The sequence below is a fragment of the Macaca mulatta genome, chromosome 7 (assembly GCF_049350105.2).
Source record: "Macaca mulatta isolate MMU2019108-1 chromosome 7, T2T-MMU8v2.0, whole genome shotgun sequence".
Classification (NCBI taxonomy): Eukaryota; Metazoa; Chordata; class Mammalia; order Primates; family Cercopithecidae; genus Macaca; species Macaca mulatta.
In genome coordinates this window covers 90,579,227-90,603,396 of record NC_133412.1, presented here as the reverse complement: position 1 = coordinate 90,603,396, position 24,170 = coordinate 90,579,227, and the positions used below count along the sequence as shown (strand labels likewise).

General features: G+C 47.5%; 1 protein-coding gene across 4 annotated transcripts in view; it reads left to right on the top strand.

Annotated features, from left to right (window-relative positions):
* Window positions 1-24,170, top strand: part of ADAMTS17 (ADAM metallopeptidase with thrombospondin type 1 motif 17) — a 362,991-nt gene that overhangs the window by 125,646 nt on the left and 213,175 nt on the right. For all 4 annotated transcript variants that reach the window (XM_077940459.1, XM_077940458.1, XM_077940457.1 and 1 more), the window contains exon 8: window positions 15,363-15,468. In XM_077940459.1, the coding sequence (XP_077796585.1) occupies window positions 15,363-15,468 (106 nt within the window). The remainder of the gene's footprint in view (window positions 1-15,362; window positions 15,469-24,170) is intronic.

The window sequence follows — 24,170 nt, the reverse complement described above, 5'->3', positions numbered from 1 at the left end:
ACACTGGGGTTCCATTTAGGAGAGCACCAGATAACTGAGATCACTCTATCCAGGCTTTTTTGGCAAAAAACTAACAAAACAAAAGCAACCCTCACCCTCCATAACTAGTCATCTTTCTTGCCCCTCCTCACTTTCAGGGCCTTCTAAGCAGCTTGCTTTCTTTTGTAAAATCATAGGAAAAGGGAAAAAAAGAGCTACAATGGAACAAAACTAAAACATTTAATAACTTTGACATAGGGGCTCAGCACATCTATCTGACCCCCAGGAGTCCCAGCTGGGGCGGGGCCGGATGGCCCTTCTCTACAGGTAGTGCATTTGCTCCCAGGTGCAGGAGAGGGTGAAGGAGAAACCTGCCCCTTTACAGGGCTGAGGCATACAGACCTTCTGATGTTTGATATTCAAAGGTTATGCTGGCATGGACCAGTCTTGGAAGGGATAGGATAAATAGAAGGATCTGGGCAGGCTGTTGCTTTGCGTCTCAGATCTTGGATCCCATTTTAAAATGATTCTCCTGCCTTGTCTCCAAGTTGTGTTTGTTTGGTGGGTTGTTTATGTTAGACCAAGATTGAGAATGATTTAGGAAAATAACACAGCTCTGTTCTGTTCCCATGCTGGTAGGCACTGGCATGGGGTGTTCCCAGGGTATGTGTGGTGATATACTGTGGACGGGGAGGAAGCAGTAAATGCTTCTTTGGTCTTAGACTCTGACAGAGTGGATGTTCACATTGATTTTCTGAGCAATCATGGTGATTTGTCAGTATCCATCCAGTGGAGGACACAATCAACAAATGGCTGTTATATCATGTTTTTCCTCTTATCAACCCAAAACAGATCCAGTTTTTAGAAATACTATTTGCAGAAAACAAAGACAGCTTGTTACAATTGTCAGCATATAGTCTGCTGCGTCAAGTCCATCTCCATGTATGTTCAATTCATGCAACCAGTTAAACATACCAAGATACAATAAAGACCCTGCAACTGGGATCAGGGAACAGGTAGTGACCTTGTCCAAACAGAATAGAGTGGTTTCTTTTTAAAATTTGTATTTTATATATACACACTCAAGATTATACCTTTGTAAATCATATATATGTTAACTATGGATATAGTTTCCTTTCATTTTTTCCTTTCATTTTTACATGCTTTACAATTACAGGCTAATTTAAATTGGATGCTTAACTCAGGGTGCTTTCTAAATTAAATGTATGTACCTAATTGACAAAAATGTACATGTCACCCTATGCATTACCTTGGCTGCTTCCCACCTCACCCCACCCCAGCCCCAGGCATAACAAAGAGTCAATTTGGCTGCTCTTTTACAAGTGACATTGTTGGTGAATAATGTCAGACCCTTCCTCAAGTTTTCTATGTGTCAGTTAGTTGAGATCTGGCAACGAAAAGCACATTCTACAAAGCATTGTTGGTTATCACCTTCTGAGGAATGCTTGGGTAACCCCCAAGGGCTGGAGGATAATTTTCCTGGGATCTTTGGGTCTGACTTGGCTCATCAGAGAGGACTTTTTTCCTAGGGAATGTCTTTGATTACATTCTGGGATTTCTATGTTTAGTGTTTTTAACCTTTTTGAGGTTGTGGATCCCTTTGGAAATTCGATGAAAGCTATAAAGCTTCTTGCAAGAAATACACGCATGCATGTTAACTTTTGCAGTCTCATGGGTTAAAGACATCAGTGTGCGAGCCTTGTTAGTTTGTGTTTTAATAGGAAACTCCCTGGACTTTGAATCGTAGTTGGCAGGCTTCTCCTCTCTTCCCTGGAATACATTATGAACGGGCCTGACTATGAGTCTGTCTCCCAGGCTTGCCGTACAGTCCCTGGGGCAGAGTACTCTTTACCTTTGCTGCCGTTACAGGGGATCTGCAGCCAGACTGGCTGGGTTCAGCGGGTTCTCCTACTTGGTTGCAGCATGAGCCTGGGGGATTTGCTTACCTTCGTGGTGCCTCGGTGTCCCCATGTGTCAATGAGGATGATAATAGCATCCCTTCGTGAGGTGGTGGTACATGCACATGCATGTGTACATACGTGTGCATACACATCAGAGGCTACTGAGATTCCTCTCAGCAGGGACAGGTGGGTGGGTACAACAGCACGGAAGTGCGCAAGTGCAGCCTGGATGGTGAACTGCCACTTCCCAGGATATAACCACTTCCTGACTTCTGCACACCTTTCAGCCTTTCTCAGTGGGTCAGATTACTTCCTAAAATGGCCAATATACCAATTTATATTCTCTTTAATAGCATCTGGGAGTCTTTAATCCTGATAACCTTGCCGATTATTGCCAGAATTTTTTATGTTTTGTCCACATGCCGGGTGTGAATTGATGTCTTCTTGTGATTTTATTTCTCAGTTCTCTGCCCAGGTAGGTTGGATATCTTTTTAAATCTTTGGTTTTAGGAATTGAAAATATCTTCATTGTGTCTTTTCTTCGTCTTTAACTTTGTTTATGGTACCTTTTATCACATAGAAGTTTTCAGTGTGGATTTAGCTAAATAGCTCAATCTTTTTTGTTATGATTTTCACTTCCTGTTTCTTGTTTTAAAAAATCTTTACTACTCTGGGAGCATAAAGACATCCCACTACATTTTCTTCTGACAGATTCAAAGTTGTTTCCATGCTTGTGTATTTCATCCATTTAGAGTTTGTTTCTGTGTCTGGCATGAGGTTGAGAGTTTAATTCATTCATCTCCCTGTGGACACCTGTGGTCCCAGTGCCATTTATTGAACAGTCTGTCATTCTCCATTTATTCAATATTTTTAGAAGTCAGGCAATTTGCATTTTATGTAAGCTCTTCTAACTTTTTTTTTTTTTTTTTTTTGAGATGAAGTTGTCTCGTCCTGTTGCCCAGGCTGGAGTGAAGTGGCACAGTCTCGAATCACTGCAACCTCCACCTCTTGGGTTCAACCGATTCTCCAGTTTCCCAGGTAGCTGGGATTACAGGCACAGGCTACCATACCCCGCTATTTTTTGTATCTTTTTAAATTAATTAATTAATTTATTTATTTGAGACGGAGTCTCACTATCACCCAGGCTGGAGTGCAGTAGCACGATCTCGGCTCACTGCAAATTCCCCCTCCCAGGTTCACGCCATTCTCCTGCCTCAGCCTCCCAAGTAGCTGGGACTACCGGCACCCACCACCACACCCGGCTAATTTTTTGTATTTTTAGTAGAGACAGGGTTTCACTGTGTTAGCCAGGATGGTCTCAATCTCCTGACCTCGTGATCCGCCCATCTCTGCCACCCAAAGTACTGGGATTACAGGCGTGAGCCACTGCGCCCAACCAATTTTTGTATTTTTAGTAGAGATGGGGTTTCACCATGTTGGCTGGGCTGGTCTCAAACTCCTGACCTCAAGTAATCCACCTGCTTTGGCCTCCCATGGTGCTGGGATTACAGGCATGAGCCACTGCGCCCGACTGGCTCTTCTATTTTTTAATTGTTGGTGACTGATTAAAATTTTCATTTAAATCCTAAATGGGCCAAATAAAACATTCCTGCAGTTGAAATCCTTCTGTGGCTGCCAGCTTGCAGCCTCTGATGCAGTGCTTTAGGGCAGGACCTCTGGCCCCAAAGACCTGAGATTGAATCACAGCTCCACCCCTCATTCGCTATTTGACCTTGGATGAGTTGTTGACTTCTCAGAGTCTTAGTTTCCTCATCAGTAGTACTGCAAGGATAATAACAGTATGTACCTCACCAAGTGGTGGTGTGGATAAAATGAGATCACACGTGGGAATCTTTAGCACAGGGCCTGCTACACACATAGTAAGTGTCTGACAAATGTTAGTGTTTAGCAGCTGCCGCCTTATTACTTACTCCTCCCTGTTCCAGCCCTCTTCTTTCTTTCTTTATTTAGATGGAGCCTGTCTCTGTCACCCAGGCTGGAGTACAGTGGCACCATCTCTGCTCACTGCAAGCTCCACCTCCCGGGTTCACGCCGTTCTCCTGCCTCAGCCTCCCGTGAGCTGGGACTACAGGCGCCCGCCACCATGCCTGGCTAATTTTCTTTTGTATTTTTAGTAGAGATGGAGTTTCACCATGTTGTTAGCCAGGATGGTCTTGATCTCCTGACCTTGTGACTTGCCCACCTCGGCCTCCCAAAGTGCTGGGATTACAGGCATAAGCCACCGCACCTGGCCTCTAGCCCACTTCTTAAGCAGCAGAGGATGGTGTTTTATGAAGATGAGGTTGGCAGGGCTGCTATGCATTCATTCATTTGCAGAACTTATTGATGATGTATTTAAGCCACACTGTGCTGTGTAAGTTGAATTGTTATGAAAGCTGGCCTAGAGAGGTCTAGCATAAGATTTGTTCATAGGACCTGACTGGCTCATGCTGCAGCAGAGGAATTGCGATGGGCCCTGGGCACCTGGGCACCTGGAGGGGTGTTTCTGGGCAGGATCAGGGGAGAATCAGTGGAGAGGAGGCACTCGAGTCCAGACGTTTTAGGACTAACTGGAGTGGGGAGAGGCAAGTAAGCTGATGCCTACAGAGATTTCCTAATAATGCTTAAGGTGATGACAAAGGCCTGGGCTTGGGACCAGTGAGAAAGAAAGAAATCCCAGAGTCTGTGAGTAGCAGGAAATGGCAGGACTTGATGATTACTAAGATTGGGTGGGAGAAGGGAAGAGAGAGGTTGACTAGGACTGCAAGCGTTTGAACAAAACTTGAAGGCTCAGTTTGGGGTGGCGAGTCCCATTGGTGTGGACTGAGACTGGGGGCAGTATCGGACAGCCAGGCTGACCAGCCTCAGGGGAATGCTATAGCAGAGCTCAAACAGGAGCCCCTGGCTCTGAGGACACAGGGTGCGGACCACCACAGAGGCATAGAAACAACCTGGAAATGTATGAAATCGCTTAAAAGGTAAAGAACATTTGTTTTTCTTGGCCTTTGACATTTTAAAGACAGACACTGACATGCATGCTATTTCCGTAGTCTGAGATGATTCTGAAACCCAATGTAGCCTACAGGTAATGAGCTGCCTGCATAAGCATGGAGCAGGGACATAACTTCACCCTGAAGATGGGGCCTGAGACTTTGTACCATCCACTTTCTGCCATGCTGGCGATAATTCTGAGGCTGGCCATCTTCCTTGCCTGCCACTGATTCTGCCATGAGTCAGCTGTTTCCTCTTTGTAATCTTAGTGTCCACTTGACTTCGTGGTGTGGCTCCCATCAACATTCTTTTCTAAGGGGCTTTTTTTTTTTTTTTAATAAAATGGAATGCCGTCATTTTTGCATCCTATCAGTGAAGGCAGGGATTGTCCTAGGGCTTCCCCTGGGCCATCAGAAGGGAGGGCTTGTCATGGTAGTTTGACTTTAGTTCATGACTGTTGAGTCAACACCCAAATGATGGCTGGCTTCCCATGTTGGGGTTACTTCTTTTTTGGAGTAGCTGTGGTGCCCTGCCAGGGCGTGATTTATGGACTTGAACTCAGAAGCTGGTGTTCGGGAGCTGGTGCCCAGAGCTGCTCTGAGGCCTGGGCTGACCTTTGTGCACAGCCCACGAGCAGGGCCCCGAGAGGTGTCTAGAACAACGTGCAGGCTGGAAGTGCGTACCCTTGTCCCAAGGTTTCACTAAAAGTCTACATTTCATCCCCCAAAGAATGGGCTTTGCTGGGCTAAGCATTTAGCAAGAAATGCGGTTACTTGTTTTGAGAATGCTTTTCTTTCTTTGTTTCTTCCTTTTTTTTTTTTTTTTTTTGCTAACTTGGCAAATATTTCCATGCATGGCCTTGCATTTTATTCATCCTTCAGAAGTACAGCTATGAGAGGGAGTGAAGCTGTTTTTCAAGGTTGTTTCAGGCAAGCCTCAAGAATGTACCATTGGAAAAGTCCTTGCAAGGCAGTAAAGGTAAATTAGAAATGGCTCATATGGTCCGAGAAATAGGAGTAATACAGGTAAAGCCTGGTGTTGCAGGTGAAAGCAGACTTTGACTAATACATACCACTGAGGCTTCATCAACCCATGACCCTTGGATATACCAAAGACATACCCTTATCTAAATTGTCCAGTGACCTTGACTCTTCCCAGATTCTTAAACCAAGGCCATCTTCTCCTTGTATTTCACATGCATGTGTGTATCCCTTTGTTATCTTTTAAATTATAATTGAGGCATAATTTACCTATGGATAGTATATCTAAGTGTACTGTTCAATGAATATTTGTAAACTGATGAGCTTTGTGTAATGGTTAGTGATGACCTGGATCTAGAAACAAGACGATATCAGCCACCGGGCAGGTCCTCTTCATGCCCCTTCTGGTCACTAGTCCCTCTGGGGTAACCCTGACCTGACTTTTTTATCTCTAAATGAGTTATTATAAGGCAGATATCCTTGTGGCCAGCATCCTGGTCAAGCAGTAGAGTCTATCAGCCCTGTAGGTGGTCCCCGTCCCAGCCACAGCCCCTTCCCTCTGCACTGGTACCCACTTCCTGGGCTTTTGTAGTGATGAGCACCTTCTGTCTTCTGGCCTTGTGCATTTGTGATTTTTGAATGAGTCAAGGTAAAAAGAAAAAGCAGCACATGTTTCTGGCTTGCTGCATTTGGTTCTGCACATCCAGAATGCCTGTTGCCGCTTGGTTTGCCTTGAGATTTGCTAAGCAGAACCAGCAGCAGTGCTCCTTTTTTGTGAGCCTACTGTGTGCCAGGGGAGGCTCGTGGGTTCCCGGCAGACCTGGAAGAGCCTACTCTGTGCCAGGTGTGGCTCGCAACAGACCTGGAAGCTTCCAGAGCTCTCTGGCCCATCACCACCTTCCCCTGGAGTTCTTTGGGATTTTCTGGGGACTTGAAGAGATGATTTTAGCCTCTGATTCTTCAGACCGAGCAGTATGTTACTTTTATAAGAGTCTTTTAAAACTGGCTCCTCCCTCCAAGGCTGTGTTTGAGTGTTTTTAGAACATCTCATAAGGCCTGGGGATTTCTGGGGAGTCTCCTGCAAATAGAAATAGCTGATGATGTGAGCAATGGGTCCACATCACTTACACGCATGTTGTTGTGATTCTCTCACCTCCCTTCCCAGTGCCTTAGTGTCTCCTGATGGACATCCCTGGCTGTAACTTGCAAGGCACCCCATTGTAAAATGACTGAGGGATGGCACTTCTCTGCCTACAGATGCAGCTGGCTAAGGTGTTATATGATTTTAAATACAGAACACCCCCACTCCACCATATTTTTCATTCTTCTCTACCAAGCATTTTTGTAACTAGTTCAACCTGACGCTCCTACAGCTTTCCAGGTCGGTTCCTTGTTATTAAACCACGTTGTGAACATCGAGGCCAAGCCCATGGCGCGTTAGGTGGCTGCAGTGCTGTGTGGCAAATGAGCATGGTGAGTTCTGGTGGTCACCACGCTTGTCGGTTACCTGTGTGAGCAAGGGGACCCAGGGTACTTCTGTGGGGACCCGGGGTGCGCTCTGGGTGTATTAGCCTGTTTAGAGCTCCTCTTACAGAATACTGCAGACTGGGCAGCTTACACAGCAGACAGTTATTCCTCACGGGTCTGGAAGCTGGAACTCTGCAGTGCCAGTAGGACTGGTTTGGGATAAGGAATCTCTTTCCTGGCTTGTCGACAGCTGCCTTCTCACTGTGTCCTCACCTGCCCTCTTGTGCTCACTTGGAGAGAGGGAAAGAGAAAGGGAGGGAGAAATACCTCTAGTGTCTCTTCTTCTTTTTATAAGGACACCAGACCTGTTGGATCAGGGCCCCACCTTGCTGACCTCATTTAACTTTCATTACCTCCCTGAAGGCCCTGTCTGCAAATACAGGGACATTGAAGATTAGGGCTTCAACCTCTGAATTTCAAGGGGACACAGTTTAGCTCATAACAGTGAGCATGATTAAAATGCATGTGGTTGCTCTTACCAGCCCCTACTCTGCCTTCTTCCTGGCTCTGGCTGTCATCTCAGTTTAGCAGCCCTCACTCATGGCCCTGCCTGTGGCTACTCTAATAAATGTGATTCAAACAGAAATGTTGAGAAAGATTATGATTCTAGGCACACACCTCAGACAGCTGCCTTGGGAAGGCTGAGTCAGGAATGTGCCCCTCCTTCCAGGTTGCATTTGAAACTCCGAAGGGAGATTCGATTCATTCCCAGATTCCCTTGGGGGATATCTGACCCCATGGAAGACTTAGTTGTCCCATTCCCCACATGGAGGAGATTATTTTTAGCCAAAACATATCACACTTCTTCTCAGCCTCACCCCCACCTAAAACCCCAGCTTTCCCTAGGGAGAGGGAGGGCATTCTAACCCACCAGCAAAGGGGAAACATTTACAGTGAGAGAAGATAGAGGAGGCTAAAAGCTGTCATTGAAGTGGGACTAAGCCAAGTTCATTTTAAAATTATTGACCAAAGTAAGTACCAAGCAGTGCAGTTGATAGAGAATGTGAGTGTGTTATAGCTTTCAAAATTCACTAGGGTCCATTGCTGTAGGAGTGAGTGTGGGCATCAGCCTCATGCTTCCAGTTAGGGGAAGGGTGTCCTGGCCATGCCCGTGTCTACAGTCATACACTCACGTGTGCACACACCAGAACCTGCACACAGGCGACGGTGCAGTGCCGCTGAGGTACAGCCATCCAGCAGGCTGGTCGGGGATTGTGTTTCCTGAATGCTAAATGCTAGAAGACAGGGTTCTTCTCTGGTGGCCAGGGAGTACCCACAGAGGTCCAGAGGTCTCCTGAAAGGCAGCTCAAAGACGCTCATCACCTGCTGCATTCACGGTGCTGCCTGCAGGTGCTCCCCACACAGGGAGCCACCCGTGGTCCGGGAAAGTTTGCTCAGAGAGTAGTCAGAATGAGGGTGTGGCTCGGTGAGGGGCTCTCAGCTGTGACAGGTGACCCAGAGGGAGGAACAGGGATCAGTGAGTGCACGGCTCAGTGTGGAGCTTCCTCTCCAGTTTCCACTTGTTTGCCCTCTGGAGAGGCCAGATCTGGGCTGGGTCACTGGCGCAGCTGTCTTTCAGAGACCCGATCGATCACCCACCCTTCAGGCCCTGGTGCTTGGCTTGGAACATCCCTGCTCATCTTTCTACAGGCTGCTTTGTCTTCTTGCTGCAGTGGCCCGGAGGCTGCTTCTCCTAGGCCTGCGCCTGCTCAGCTTCGACTCTGCCCGGCACGAGGCCTGTCACATACAGGCCATCAGGAAACACTTGACAAAGCGTTTGTCAAGATAAGAGATTTTCAAGGATCCTATGATGTCCTGAGGTGAACCTGCCTGGGACCATTTCTGGTGGGCATCAAGGCCTGTTTCAGAAGCCCCTGAGACTCTGTGGGGTTCTCCGAAGAGAGGCACACTGTGATTTGACAAATGTTACATTGCTCCCTGGAGAACCCCTCCCATGTGACAGGTCCTGCTGACATGAGCGTCATCTTCTCTGGGTAGTCTGGGTGGGTAGTCTGCATGATATCTCCACGCACTTGGCTCAAGTTGGTTGTGGCCTTTTGAACATCACCACTTGTGCATTTCTCCTTCCTTCCCCTCTCCCGGCGTGTTTTGGTTTCTAGAGCAAACTGTTGGCATAAACTTTTTGATTCTAACTTGTAAATCCAAGGGCCAGTTTATTCCTCCACTTACCCTTAACTCGCAGAACACATGAAAATGTTATCTCGTAGGAGTGACTCCTCCAGCCCAGGACCCTCGAGTCATCTGTGGGAACTCGTGTGATTCTCTTACCAGAGACGGCATCTCCTCCCAAAGTCCAGGATCCTGGAGATGCCTGAGAAACCGAAGCCAAGGACATCTGTGTCCTAAGCTGTGGTCTCATTAACCCTAGGGAGCAAGGCCCACAAGTAGCCTTTCCTGATTCTGACCCATAACCAAGAAACCCCATCACGAAGCAACAGCTCACATGGCATTATAACACACAAACCAACACACTGAGTTAGCCTGCAAGGTCATAACTGCTGGATGACTCCCAGTCCACAGAAAACCACAATTGCCAAGGGGAAAGTCGGGAAAGCTTCCTCGGAGAATGTGCCAGCATATTCATTGCTTGGGCTGGCAGTGGAAATGAAGGTGACTCCCCACCTCAATCCCAGCCCCTTCCCCCTCAGCCACTCTTCTGTTGCAAGAGGTTAGGATTTTCCCACCCCCACTTGTGTTTTTGATGTTATAGCTAAGAAGGCTTTGTCTACACCAAGGTCAGGAAGATTTCCATCTTAGTTTTCTTCTAAGAGTTTTATAGTTTTAGCACTCACATTTAGCTCTTTAATTCATTTTGACTTATATTTTAAATGTGGTGTGAAGTAGGGGTCCAACTTTATTATTCCTTTGTAGTTAGTTTTCCTTTGTCACATCCTAGACTCTAAGACATTTGCTCCTAAGTGCTGTTCACCCGTTCAGATCACACCCATATCCACTTAGGTTTGCAAGAAACAAGGACTTGTCAGTGAGCGTGAATCTGCAATTCAGTATCCATGACTATGGTTGGTGTATGGGCAGATGCCAGTTGCTCTCTTGTGACTGACAGCTTGATGTTCCAGCAATAACCGTGACAGTGTTTGGTAGTTGAGCAGTTGGTGGGAAAAATGGAGCCATGTCTCTCAAAGGCAGACCCTGTAAGGTTGGACTAATGGGCAGCAAGGCCACCAGCTGCAGATGGCTTATATGCAACAACTTACTGCATCAATCAGAGTTTAGACAGTTGTTTGTTGTTTATTCCTTAAATCTAGAGAGGATTGAGTGGTCAGCCCTGAGATAAAGAGTTATGAGCTTATATCATGTAGTTTTCTACTGAAAAAGAAACTGATTAATCATCTTCATCCAGTTTTCTCTATAAAATTATGCTTCTACTGAGAAAAGGAAGAGAAAGAAGACAGATGAGCACCTGTGTTGTGCTGGCATGGCTGGGAAGATGGGTCACAGAGCTAGTGGATGGGAGCCTCTTCTCTGGATAAATTAAATGAGCTGCCCCAGGTTTCAGAAGAACTCATTACACCCCCTCTTTTTTGTTTTTTTGAGACGGAATCTTGCTGTGTCACGCAGGCTGGAGTGCAGTGATGGATCTCAGCTCACTGCAACCTCTACCTCCCGTGTTCAAGTGATTCTCCTGCCTCAGCCTCTGGGGTAGCTGGGACCACAGGGACCTGCCACCATGCCTGGCTAATTTGGGTGGGTTTTTTTTGTCTTGTTTTTGTTTTGTTTTAGAAGGAGTCTTGCTCTGTCACTCAGGCTGGAGTGCAGTGGTGCGATCTCGGCTCACTGCAAGCTCCACCTCCCGGGTTCATGCCATTCTCCTGCCTCAGTCTCCCGAGTAGCTGGGAGTACAGGCACCTGCCACCACACCCAGCTAATTTTTTGTATTTTTAGTAGAGATGGGATTTCACCATGTTAGCCAGGATGGTCTCGATCTCCTGACCTTGCAATCTGCCCACCTCGGCCTCCCGAAGTGCTGGGATTACAGGTGTCACCACCACTCCCCACCAGTTTTGTATTTTTAGTAGAGACGGGGTTTCACCATGTTGGCCAGGCTGGTCTCAAACTCCTGACCTCAGGCGATCTTCCCAGCTCAGCCTCCCAAAGTGCTGGGATTACAGGTGTGAGCCACTGTGCCTGACCCACACCCCTTCATTTTTACCATCTGTGTTTCAGATTTTTTTAAGAGTGTGTTTGTTGTCAGGGGTGTAGTAGAGTTGGAGTGAGCCACCATTTAGGACACAAGCACACACTTGTTGTCAGGGGTGTAGTAGAGCCTCTGTTTCCCCATCTATAAAATGGGACCAGTCATACTTGCCAAGCAAGGGAGTGTTGAGTGTTCAGAGCAGTCTTGCCCATTTAGAGGCACAACTAATAAATTCCAGTTGCCTTTCTGCCTCCCTTTTGTTACAAGAAACTATGCAAACATGTGGAATTGATGTTTTTAAAAATTTTTAAATAAGTTCTGTGATCTGTGGAGAATTTTAAATCATAGAATGCTGGATGTGAAAGCCGGTGAAAGCACCACTGCAGGGTCTAAAAGCCTCACCTCAGCGTTAAGGGAATTCCGGTTACCTCGGAAGGTTCCACAGCATCAGCACTGAAGTTAGCAGTGTACTGACTGCGAAACTGTAGTGTCACAGACCTCAGTTTTTAATAAATCAATACAGAGAAAACTGGTTTTTCCTCATTTCTTGACAAGCACCAGCATGGGGATTTGGTGGGTTTTTCTAGCTTGGTGCCTTCTGCAGCCTGAGATGGTGGGGGTATCTCTGAGTCTCCAGGGCTCTGCCTTCCCTAGACTGCAGTTTCTTTTTAGTAACATGGAATAGTGGTGGGCTTTGTTTTCTGCTGAAGCTGGATGACTTAATTACCGTTTATTCCCCCCGTAGCTCTTATTTTACAACAACCTGGGATTTTCTCCAGACTTTGTTTTGTGCATTCTAAGCATTTCCACCTCATCTCATAAACACACAGCTCTTGTGCTCTGTTGTCAGGAGCTGTTTCTTTTATGTGTTTTTCCTTGCTCAGTTTTATGACCAGGCTGGTCACGATTGGAATAAATCATTAAAAGCATTAGACCTTAATCCACCTTTGTGCAATAGCATTTCTTGTAAATAAACTGATTCTTTGTTTTCTAGTTAAAAAAAAAAATCATCTGCACCTTGGAAAAATTAAAATGCAATTATTGGAAGGCTCCTTGCTTCACTGTTCCTCTAGCATTGCACGTTACCTAATTAGAGTGGAAAGTCAGGGCTGCCTCCTCCGAATGCTGAGTGTGGCTGAGGCCAGGGGGAAGTGTTTGTGTGGCATGTGAGGTCTGCCAGTTCTGTATCAGAGCCCATGGCAGGCACACTCAGGACAGCAAGCTCAGCACATCTGGCCTCACTGTCTCCCTTCCCCCTCACCAGGCAACTTCTCCAGGGTGTGCAGATCTGATTGTTTCTAATTGATTCGTTGACCCAGAGAGGCTGCAGCCAGGGCTGGGTGGGCACTGCTGGGTGTGTGTCTGAGCGTGTGCATGCACCCACGTGGGCCACGTGCACATACCATCAGGGCTATGTAGCAGCATTCCACCTACTCACTGGTAGACTTGTAAAAGCAACCCACAAAACATTTTTAAACAAAACCAGAATAATGACCTTGAAGGTACTGAGAAACCACATTGCATCCTTTCTGGTTGTCGTGTTGCTCTTTTCAATAGTCTGCATTGCTGAGTTGTGACATCCACGTGGCCACAAAAGCATCTTGAGGCAAAATAACATTTAATTTGTCTTTTATTTATTTTTAACTAAGCACACTGCATGTTTCCAAATAAAAATAGACCCACAGTGAGGTACCTGGGCCCAGTGTGTGGAACATGAGCACTGGAGCCACACCTCTGTGGAGCCAGGCCATGTGAGCTTCCTCTGTGCCTCGTGGAGAGGACGAGGAAGGAGGATGTATTAGTCCTTTTTCACGCTGCTATAAAGATACTACCTGAGACTGGGTAGTTTATAAAGGAAAGAGGTTTAATTGACTGTCAGTTCTACATAGCTGGGGAGGCCTCAGGAAACTTACAATCATGGCTGAAGGGGAAAGGGAAGCAGGCACCTTCTTCACAGTGCAGCGGAGGGGGCGGGGAAATAACTGCCAAACACTCCTAAAACCATCATCTCTCATGAGAACTAACTCACTATCCCAAGAACAGCGTGGGGGAAACTGTTCCCATGATCCAATCACTTCCCAGCAGGTCCCTCCCTGGCACATGGGGATTACAAATCGAGGTGAGATTTGGGTGGGAACACAGAGCCACACCACATCAGAGGGACCACCCTGTGTGTGGCTGAGCTCCGCAGCAGTTTGATTTGGACATCAGCGAAGAGGATGCTGGTTTAGCTCTTTGGGAGCAGGGAGGAGGGCTCGTTTTTAATGAAATGGTTCCCCTGTCCCATTCTCCCCTGCCCTCTGCCAACTCCTTCCCTCCTGAGACATCTCAGGCAAGTTCATGGAAGGAGCCCTCAGAATGGAGCACTGTGCAGCTCGACAGAGGGACAGCCCATGGTGGAGAGCAGGTGCTCCTTCCTTGGGTAGTCACAGCCCATCCAGGGCATGGGGCTGATGGGCAGAGTCCAGCTGTGTTTAGCCTCCATCCACTCCATGGTGCTATGCCAGCAGAGCCGCTGCCCACCACGCCCAATGTGACGGCACAGCCAGGGGAGTACTGAGCTCCCACAGCCACCCCATTCCACCATCCACTTGTGTATCACACAGGGGCATACCGAGGAACTGTCCTCGGGGTTAAACGCCCATGGGAGGGCAGATGTCAGGTTTCCTAGCAGGCCCTGTTGAGAAGCCCTACAGTCCCTGCGGGGTGAGACATGTCTTTCCTGGGTGCAGGGAGTGCTGTGGTGGGGAGCCCTGGAGGGTCAGTCCCCAGAAGTGTGGCCAGCATGGGCTTGCCCTCCCCACCCCTGCTGTGGCCACCCTCCCAGCATTCCCCAGAGGGGCTGGCATCCAAGGGCCCCGTGTCCTCCCACACGTCCCTTTGCCAGAGCCGCCTTCCTCCCCTGGAAAACGCCTGCCTCTCCTGCAGTGGCTGGCCTGCAGTACCACCAACACCGCCCATCCTTGGGACGCAGCCTCCACTGCCCTGCATTGCATTTCTCCTGGTGTGTATGGTTCGGGTTTCCTGTCTTAGAGTGAAGTCCTTGGGGCAAGCACATGTGTGTGGAGACACACATTTGGCTCACGGGCTAGTCCTCACTGAGGACTTCAAGGCCCTGGCTCTCCCAGCGCTGGCTCCACTTTCTCTGGGTCTTCCTCTCTCAAGGGCTCCTGAAGCATTTTCAGAACATTCTGCACAGCCTTCCGGGGCTTGCTGTCCATGAGACCCAGCACAGAACCCAGCTCACGCCCGGGATGTGCAGTGTGAGGAGGTGCTTCCTCCCTCTCAGGGTGTGTGGGTGCAGGGGCATTGCCTGAGAGCCAGGGCCTCTTAAATCTTATACCCTGGGTGCCTTGCCTGGCTGGCCTCACTTGGTCCCAGCCCTGGGCACTGAAGTTAGACAGATCTGGTGTAGGATCCCAGCACTGGGTGCCCATCCAGGTGACCTTGGGAGAGTTACCTTTCCTTTCCAAACCTCAGTTTCCCTCATCCCGGGTCATGAGGATTAAGTTAGGTGCTATGAGTACATGACTCAGCACACCCCCTGACGCGTATTAGATGCCTGATGGATGCTTGTGGTGGTTATTGTTTTTGTTGGGTGAACACAAAAGCATCATACACAAACCCTTCCCATATGGGCTGAGACTCATAGTCAGCATTGTCCCAGTGTGCCTGCCTCGATTGTGTGTGACGTTGACCGTGTGTGCTGTTGACCGTGCGGACTTGCCTGGCGAGACCAGGGCCTCCCGCGTTCTGAAGAGGATGTGTTTTGTGTCTCTGCTGCAGGAATTGCTTACTTAGGAGGTGTGTGCAGTGCTAAGAGGAAGTGTGTGCTTGCCGAAGACAATGGTCTCAATTTGGCCTTTACCATCGCCCATGAGCTGGGCCACAAGTAAGTATCAGACTCTGTGTCGTCCTGTTTTCTTTCAATCCTTTTTTGAATACAGATTTTTCACTTGAATTCTGTAAGTTCTAAAACAGTGCTGCTCTATGCCTTTGCTGCTTCTGCAATAAAGGACCCAGGTCAGTACACTAGGGTCCCAACCCTCAGGGACCCCACGAGATTACTGCACTGATTGGCTTGGAGAGTTGAAATGTTAATTTCATGTGCACATCTATTCTTAAAGCCAACAGAGTAGAGAGAAGAGGTTCTTCTCAGGATGTCCTTATTTAGTTGTACTTCTTTCCGGGATGAGCATGATCTTTGATTCACTCCAAGTCTATTATTCACATAATGGGATGGATCTTTATACTATTGACTTTCCATTTCCTTTTCTGCCAATTCTAAAGTCCAACTTTCTGAATGTAGAATTTAGTGTCTTAGTTTTGAAGAATTAACAGCTGTGGATGAGAGTCTTTGCATGCAGCGATTCTTCTCTTTAGGATGAAGTAACCATAGAACCTTAGAGCTTGCCTTAGGGGGAGTCTGAGGCAACCTCCTGGAGGGGTTGTTGAGTGGCTGGCCCCAGGTTGTGATCACATGCAGGAAGCCTCAAGTGGCAGAAAGCCAGATAATGCTAAAACTGTGACCTGAGGGTTATTCTTTTTCCTAGAGTAGGTGTCTGTTTTATGTTTCTCTGAAGGAAAGATTGTGGTATGACTGCTTAAGAACTTAAAAGAAAATTAAATTGAGGAGGCCAGAGCATGCAGAACAGTGGAAAGGTTTATATTGGATTGAATAGAACATAATTAAATGGAAATCTAGTTCTTGGGGGAAAGTTATTGTAAAGGTTTCCTAATGACCTACACAGTAAGATGCCTGGGGTCTCAACTGTTAACTCTAGTTTTTATGAGAGTAAAGTCAATGTATAAGAAGGAGTATAAAAGCAATTGTTTTTCTCAAGCATTTGCCATATCTGTGGCTTTACTTTTTGTTTGTTTATGAGTGATGACTTTTAGTGAGTTTATATTCTGTTCACTTTTTAAAATGCTGGTCCACATCCACTGAATTGATTTTATGACCTTTTTGTTTTGTTTTTGCTGTTTTTTTTTTTCTTTTTAAATTATATTTTAAGTTCTGGGATACATGTGCAGAACGTGCAGGTTTGTTACATAGGTATACATGTGCCATGGTGGTTTTCTGCACCCATCAACCCATCACCTACATTAGGTATTTCTCCTAATGCTATCCCTCCCCTAGTCCCCCACCCCCACAACAGGCCCCAGTGTCTGATGTTCCCCTCCCTGTGTCCATGTGTTCTCAGTGTTCAACCCACACTTATGAGTGAGAACATGCAGTGTTTGGTTTTCTGTTCCTGTGTTAGTTTGCTGAGAATGATTGTTTCCAGCTTCATCCATGTCCCTGCAAAGGACATGGACTCATCCATTTTTTTGGCTGCATGTTTTTGTTGTTGTTTTGGTTTATCTAGTGCCATCTTAATTGTTTCCATTCCTGTCGAGGGGTTTGGTAGTTGGCCTTTCCCTACCTATTGTGTGTCATAATGTGAGTAGGTACAGAGAGTGGAAATAATGTTGTGCGCATTTCCTGGGGTAGGGAGGAAATCCCATGTTATTGACCCAGGACCTGGTGAAGCAAGATGACAAGTTGTCTCTGAGTACACAGTTGTCTCATCTTGACACTATTTTTAAAAATACTGTTGACAATTCTTTGCCCATACTGTTTTTTAAATGAAGTTCAACTGCATTTATATTAGTCAACTGCATTTTAAATGAAGTTCAACTGCATTAATTTGCAATTAATTATTTGTATCTGAGTTCTTAAAATCCTGTATCCAAGAGTGATCTGCTGGGGAAAAAAGCCATAAATCAGAATGAGTTTGGCAAACATCTTCCCACCATCAAGGGACTGACCCCACCAGCATGCCATAGTACCTAAGAATCAATTTCCTAATCATTATGAGGATGCAGGGATATCAGAGTACTTACCAACACCCGAGCTGTTATGGGCCTTTGAATAGTCAATTTAAATAAGGTGAGTTGAGCTATAGTTACGTGAACTGCAATGTCCCACGCCAGCATCCAGCAGCATGGCACATGCTAAGTGCCATTTGCACATATGTGTGGGTGCACACATGCTGCATGGAGGTCTTTTCTCATCAGACATTAAAAATACAGAGGGCCATTTTCTCCCTGATGACCTGTTCGAGTGTGCCGGATCAAACACTGGCCTCCCTGCACCGGAGGTCTGCAAAGATGAATGGTTAGATTCAAACACACTTTAGTACCCTTTAGCTATAGACTGTTTAGAATTTCTTGGAGGACTCTTTATAGCTTGCTATTCAACTCTAATTACCGACAAAAACAAACACCTTATTGTTAATCAAAGCCAATAAATCTTGCTAGCATTTGGCCCTCCCCCTCTTCGGGTAATTACAGGTTTCCCAGGGAAGTCTGTCAACTTTGATTAGTCACAAGTGTTGGGAAGCAGATCCCCGAGGATGAAGCCATGTCCTCCCCATCCGCAGGCCCCTCTGGTTACCGGGCTCTGGTTCCAGGCTATATGGGCTGCTGGAAAAGGCCAAGACCAGCCTGTACGCTCAGCGAAGTCACCGGCCAGGCTGTTTCACAGACGCAAAACGTGAAAACTGTTCTATATTTTGGAATACAGTGGATCCATTAAACTCCATACTCCTTAGCTTATGTGGAAAAAGTCTCCAGGTGGCTCACCCACTGGTCCCTTACCATGGAATGTGGTAAAGTGAAACATTTCTGGAGGGAAGGTGTCCGCGTGTGTGCCTTTGCACATAGCACGCAAAGGTGCGGCTCTTCTGTTTGTCACCTAACGTGCTTCGTAGGGCGATTGGTGTGAGCAGCTACCCTAAAATCTGATTGTCAGGAAAAAGATTCCGCTTCTGTATGAGCTACATGTTCCGCTTATCAAACAATGAGTTGCACAGATTAACATGATTTTGTTTCTGCGTTGGCTGTCAGAAAACACAAAGCTAGATTTAGGGCTCATTTTCAGCAATTAACTCATCTACATCCTGGAATTATATTTTCCTCCCTCTTCTCTTTCTAGCGTCTCTTTGTATGCATGGTTTTATTTTAAATAGTTCAAACATAATTTATTTGGTACAATAAACTGGCTCTAATCCAATTTGCAATCAAATAGGTCCTAAATTATAATTAAATTTAAAGTTCTTGCCATGGTAATATCAATAATGCTGCTTTGGCCATGAATTAATAACATACTAGTGATGTTTAACTCGGATCAGATCTCTCATGTATTGAACACCTACTGTGTGCAGGGTACTGTGTGAGATGCTGTGTGTTTATCATGCCATTGGGTCAGTCCTATGAGGTAGGTATTATGTAGCTTTTACTTTACAGGTTAGGAAACTAGTATTGCTTCTTTAAAATTTGTAGTTACTACTTAATATGATTTGGGATCACTTATATGATTATACATACTGCAATAGGCCCATTAAAATAAGGATATAAATTACATGAAATAAATAATAAAGAAGAGAACTTGTAGAGTCAAAAACCAAGGTACTCTCAGTTTAAGGGAAGTAAATGTCCATGTGTATAGCTGCTGCTGGCTGACCAAGGACAATGACCATATCATGGAGAGAGGTTCCCTAGGACACTTGAGTACCGTAGATGAGATTGACAGCTTCTTTTTTTTTTTGAGACCAAACAATGGGCCAGTTATTTAATTAACATAAGTCTGAGACTATTAGAATGAAAGTGATGCCAATGAAAATGATCAGTAGTTTTGTGGTTTTCCAGAAGCATGGAACAGGCTCCATTTACATATTAATACATAAATGAATCTGAGACTTTAAAAGCTCCCTGCCTGGGGCCTTCTCAAGGATCCTGCCTCTCATATATCATCATTAACTTCCTTGTAACCGCTGAGCTGAAGCTGTGGATTCATTCGAGTAACAGCTTTCTGATTCTCTGCCCTGACAAAGGAGCGGGCTGCAGAAGACTTCCCCAGCTCTGCTGTGGACAGGAGCTGGGGGATGGCAAGTCCTGGTGCAGGTGCTGTGTGAGAAGCTGTGGAAGGGCCCCCCTTGCTGCTGCCTGGAGGCAGAGTCCAAGCTGAGCAGCAGTCATGCTGACAACAGCCTGGAGGTTCCTAAATGCAAACGCATGCCCTTGGTTGCCTTCTTGCCCATGAAAGGCTGTTCTGATGGGCAGCTGTGTGCTACCTTTGGGTTCAGCTAGTAATTAGAAATCTTGGCCGTGTTAAGTGTGAGGAAGACAGCTGTGTCCCTTTCCATAGCGTTAACTTGAGAAATGCACCTTAAAGTGACTGTATTTAGCCGGGGTCTCCTTTTGCCTTTCTCCATCCCGCGGTGATCATTAGAAAACAGCAGCCCCTGCACATGGGAAGATAGCTACAACAGGCATCTTTTACCGGCTGATCCTTGTTAAGACAGGATCCATGGAAAGGGGGCAGTTCCTTGAGAGAAACAGCCCAGCTGGGATGACACACCCCAGGTTTTCTCCTTCAAGAAACCAGGACAGGGTGCCTTGTCCTGGATGTCAGCATCCAATATGCCAATCACAGTTTGGTTTTAAAGAGAAAGAGGAAAAGCCAGAAGTAAGCATTTGTTTCTCTCAGGCCCCTGCTTTTCAGGCTTAACTCTGGTTGATCATGGGAAGGACTGACCCCTGATGACGGGTAGAAGCTCAGCTCTGTGCTGACTGCCCATGAGAAAAAGCAAAAATAAAACCCAGATCAAGGAGGGAGTTGGCAGTAACTTTAGTGTGACTTTAAAGTGACTGGGTGTAATGCAGCTGTTGGAATTGTAGCATCTATTGTTGGCTGTGATTTGGAAGCTCCAGTATAAAAGAAAGTGCATAGCTCTATGAAGGCTGCTGAGAGTGCCTTGTGTTTCGAGGGAAGTGGGTCTGGTATGCTGCAGCTAGGTCCAGGGGAGATGCCTGGCAGGAGGAGCTGGTTCTAGTGCAGCTGCAGGCAGGCGGGCACAGAACCAAGTGTCCACTGGTCGTTCTGGGCCTAGGTAAGCCCAGGACCCTGTGCCTGCCTGCATCTCAATCAGGTAAGGCAGCAAGCTCCTGGGAGATGTCTAGAGACAGGACCTTCTAGGTGGGGTGACAATAGAAGGGAGGGAGTCTGCTTTGTGCACCATCCACCACCCGCTCAGAAAAACAAAAAGGATATATCTTTATATAGAAAAATAAAAAGCTTTCTCATTGTGGAAAATAAACCTCTGCCTTTGTTGAATTGAGGAGTGTCTGTTAGATAAGCCTGAGCCAGATCAGGGTTCAATAAATGCCTGACCTTGGGAGCCAGCCCAAACCGTGGAAGGTCTCCAGCCCAAGTGGCACCAGCGCCACGCATGTGCTCAGCCTCCTGCAGCCTCTCCTTGGGGAGGAGCTTCTCCAGAACTGCCCCTCCTTGGGTTTCCCCTGGCATCCCTGTGCCCTTGCTTCGGTCAAAGCCATTCTCTTTCCATTCTAGAATTGACCTCTCCTGTAGTGGAGAGGCCAAGCCTGTGGCCTCTGGAAAACACTGTCTTGACAAAAGCTGGGAACTTGGCGTAGATGATGCCTGGCAGTGATGCACAGGAGGAGCACTGGGTGTCTAGAAATGCAGTGGCCCAGCCTCACCCACCATTGATTGATGCGCTCGCTCTGGGGGAGGAAGCTCAGGAAGGCTCTCCAAGAGATTCCTCACATCCCAGGTGGAGAACCGCGGAAGACGCAACATTGGAGGGGTCTCGTTGTTCCTCTTTCTGGCCTCGCCCGCGTTCCTGCCACGTCTCTTTACCCGATGCCTCCAAGGCCCCAGTGCTGGGGAGCCAACATGGGGTATCCTTCAGTGCTGAGCCCGGCCATGCTAAAAATAACCTGCCCGCTTCACCTCTCTCTCTCGGTCACCCTGAGTTCCATGCGCCTCGCCACTTCCGAGTGAGCACTCGGGACCCGGCCATTCTGAATGTTGCTACCATAGACAGGCTTAGTCCTGTCTCTACTCCATCAGCTCCCAGGAGACCTCAAGGAGGGCATGGCACAAAGCGTAAAGTGACCTGTGGTGAAGCCCCTGGAAGAATGGGCCGGGCAGAAGCCTGGACCCGGATGAGGCAGGAAAGCAGGTAGAGGGATAGGTGGGCCCTGCAAGGACAGAGGGCAGGTGGGGATGCCACCAGCTACAGGTGAAACTCGGTCTCCTCTAATTTTCATTACTTTGGATGCTTCCAGCCAGATGTGATGCTGTGCCAAGGTGAGTTTGGGACAGTGGACGTCGGGAAGGATGCCACATTGGCTAAGGACGTGCTTGCCTGGCCTGCAGCTCAGAATGTGAAGGAATCTGATCCCTGAGAAGTGTGGTCCGTGGGCAGTGGGTGGACGCGTGTCTGGGCTGTGATGGGGAGGAGGGAAGGCGGGGAGAGAGCCATGCGAGGGAAATGCTCTCATAACTGGAGTTGACATGGTTCAAATGAAAAGAAATTGTCTCAGTCCCAGAACAGGAAGGAAAGCAAGCCATTATCCAGATGTGTGAAGCATGGAAATGCTTGTCTGTGATTTGTATTAAGAAGAAGCCAGCCGGCACAGTGCTGTGGGGACACAGAATGGACACAGGACAGATCTAGGCAGGCAGGTAGCCCACCAGCAGATGGCCATGGGTGGTGGCTGCTCCTGCCTCAAATGTTTGGCCTTAGTGCTGCACCCAGTAGGTGCAGCACCCGACACAGTGCTGCACCCAGCACAGACATCAGATGGGCCAGCGTTGAAAGGAAGGTACGCGGAGAGAGGGTTTCTGGGAATGTCATAACTGTTTGGAAATCCTGGAGGGAGAGGGAGCATGCTTTTGTTCTAGTTGGAATTAGGGCAGTTGTGGTTGTGTTCACATAGGGGTTGGCCTTCCTGTAGGAACAGAAAAGGGGGCGCCTTCCCCCAGGAAGGGCTGGAGCCTTGGACAGGCTCTAGACAGGTTTCCCAGCAGGTTCCTGCCTGGGCCTCATCCCCAGTTCCCACTTAGCTCTCACAGCCTCAGGCAGTCTTCCCTTCTCTGCTGAAGGGTAATTGGTGGCGCTTGCAGCATTTAAGGGCTCTCAGGTTTCCCTCTGGGGAGCTTGGAGTGATTCCTGAATACAGTTTCCTCTGCACTTGGCCCCTGCATCAAAGTCAGTGTGTGAGCATCCACTGGGCATGGCAGTCCTTACCCAAATTCCAGGGTTGTTCAAAATATGCAGGTCTTATTTCCTTTTATTTGTGTATTTATATTTTACTGATTTTTTATTTTTATGGGTATATAGAAGGTATGTATATTTATAGGTTACATGAGGCTTGCAATGTGTAAGTCATATCAGGGTGTTTTGCTGGTGAGATTTGTAGGGTTCTTCATTTTGACAAGCCATGAACCTCCTGGTGCCTTGGCCGTGTTGGAATGAGCTTGTGACTGTGGAGGACCCATGGGACAGCTGTTGCTCTGCCCCACTCAGCTTTGCCTGATTTCTCGCTTCCTCCCCGCTCCCTTTCTCTCACACAAATAAAAGCAGAATTTCCTTCTGGCCTCTCCCCAGCAGAGAATCGTGGATGGGAGGTGCTGCTGCAGCGACCAGAGCAGCAAGGAGCATTTGTGACTGTGGGCTCTGTCTGAATGGCTCTACTGCCATCAGCAGTAATTCCTCGTGGTCCTGCATTCACAGGTTACAGAGAAACTGCATTGCTTTCCTTTGGAGTCTCATCATTGATGTGGAGTCGTATGTGAGGCGACGACATTTCTTCCAGTTGTCTGGAAAACCCAGAGCCTCTGTTCCAAAGAGGACCTCGGCCACAGCCTTCCCAAATCCCACCAGGCCAGGCCTGATGCCTGGCTGGGAGGGAGGGAAACTCAGACAGGCCTTAAAAGCCTGTCAGCAAGCAGGCACATGCAGTCCCACCTGTATTTTGAGCAGCATGTCCCAACAGCTGTTGGCTGGATGTCAGCATCATGATAGGAAGTCCAGCCGTGGAGAGACTTCCTCTGCCCCCAGAGTTGTGTTACTGTAATAAGGCAGGTTATACACGCTGTGCTGGTGTTTGTCTCTGCCCCAGGAATCCTTTGCATTTAATTATCAGGTAGATTCCCTTGCCTAAAATAATGACATCCAAGATGGTGTTTGAGGAGGCAGGAGGAAAGTTGAGTTTGGCTAAAGAACCAGATTCTGAAATCGCCTCAGAACTTCTAGACTCTTCCAGCAGTTAGCTGCGATGTAGTTTTCTTGTGCCAGAGCTTCTGGCAGCCTCAGCTGAGTGGTTCTTGGAGCTGGAAGGGATGTCCAGAGTCGTCATTTTGCAGATGGTGAGCCACCTCCCTTCCCACGGCGCTATGTGGCTGAGTGGAGTCTCGGACCTGAAGCTCAGGCCACAGCACAGTGCCCTTTCCACACGTGAACAGAACCAGGGCCAGCGCTGAGCCCTGTCCAGGTGGCTGTCTTGGTAACTGGACTCACTTAACCTTTACTTGGAAAGACACCTTTGGCTTACACAGCTAGGGTTGCCTTAGTACTCAGGTGGCAGGGGTGTGATCTGATGCAGCTTTCTCTGTAGAAGGAGTGTCCCCATTCTTCCAGGTGTTTGGTTTCCTGCCTGGACCCCTTGTGCACCTACTGCCCACTGCCAGTGGACAACTTGAAACCAAATACCTGACTTCTCCAGACCTGCCCCTCCTGG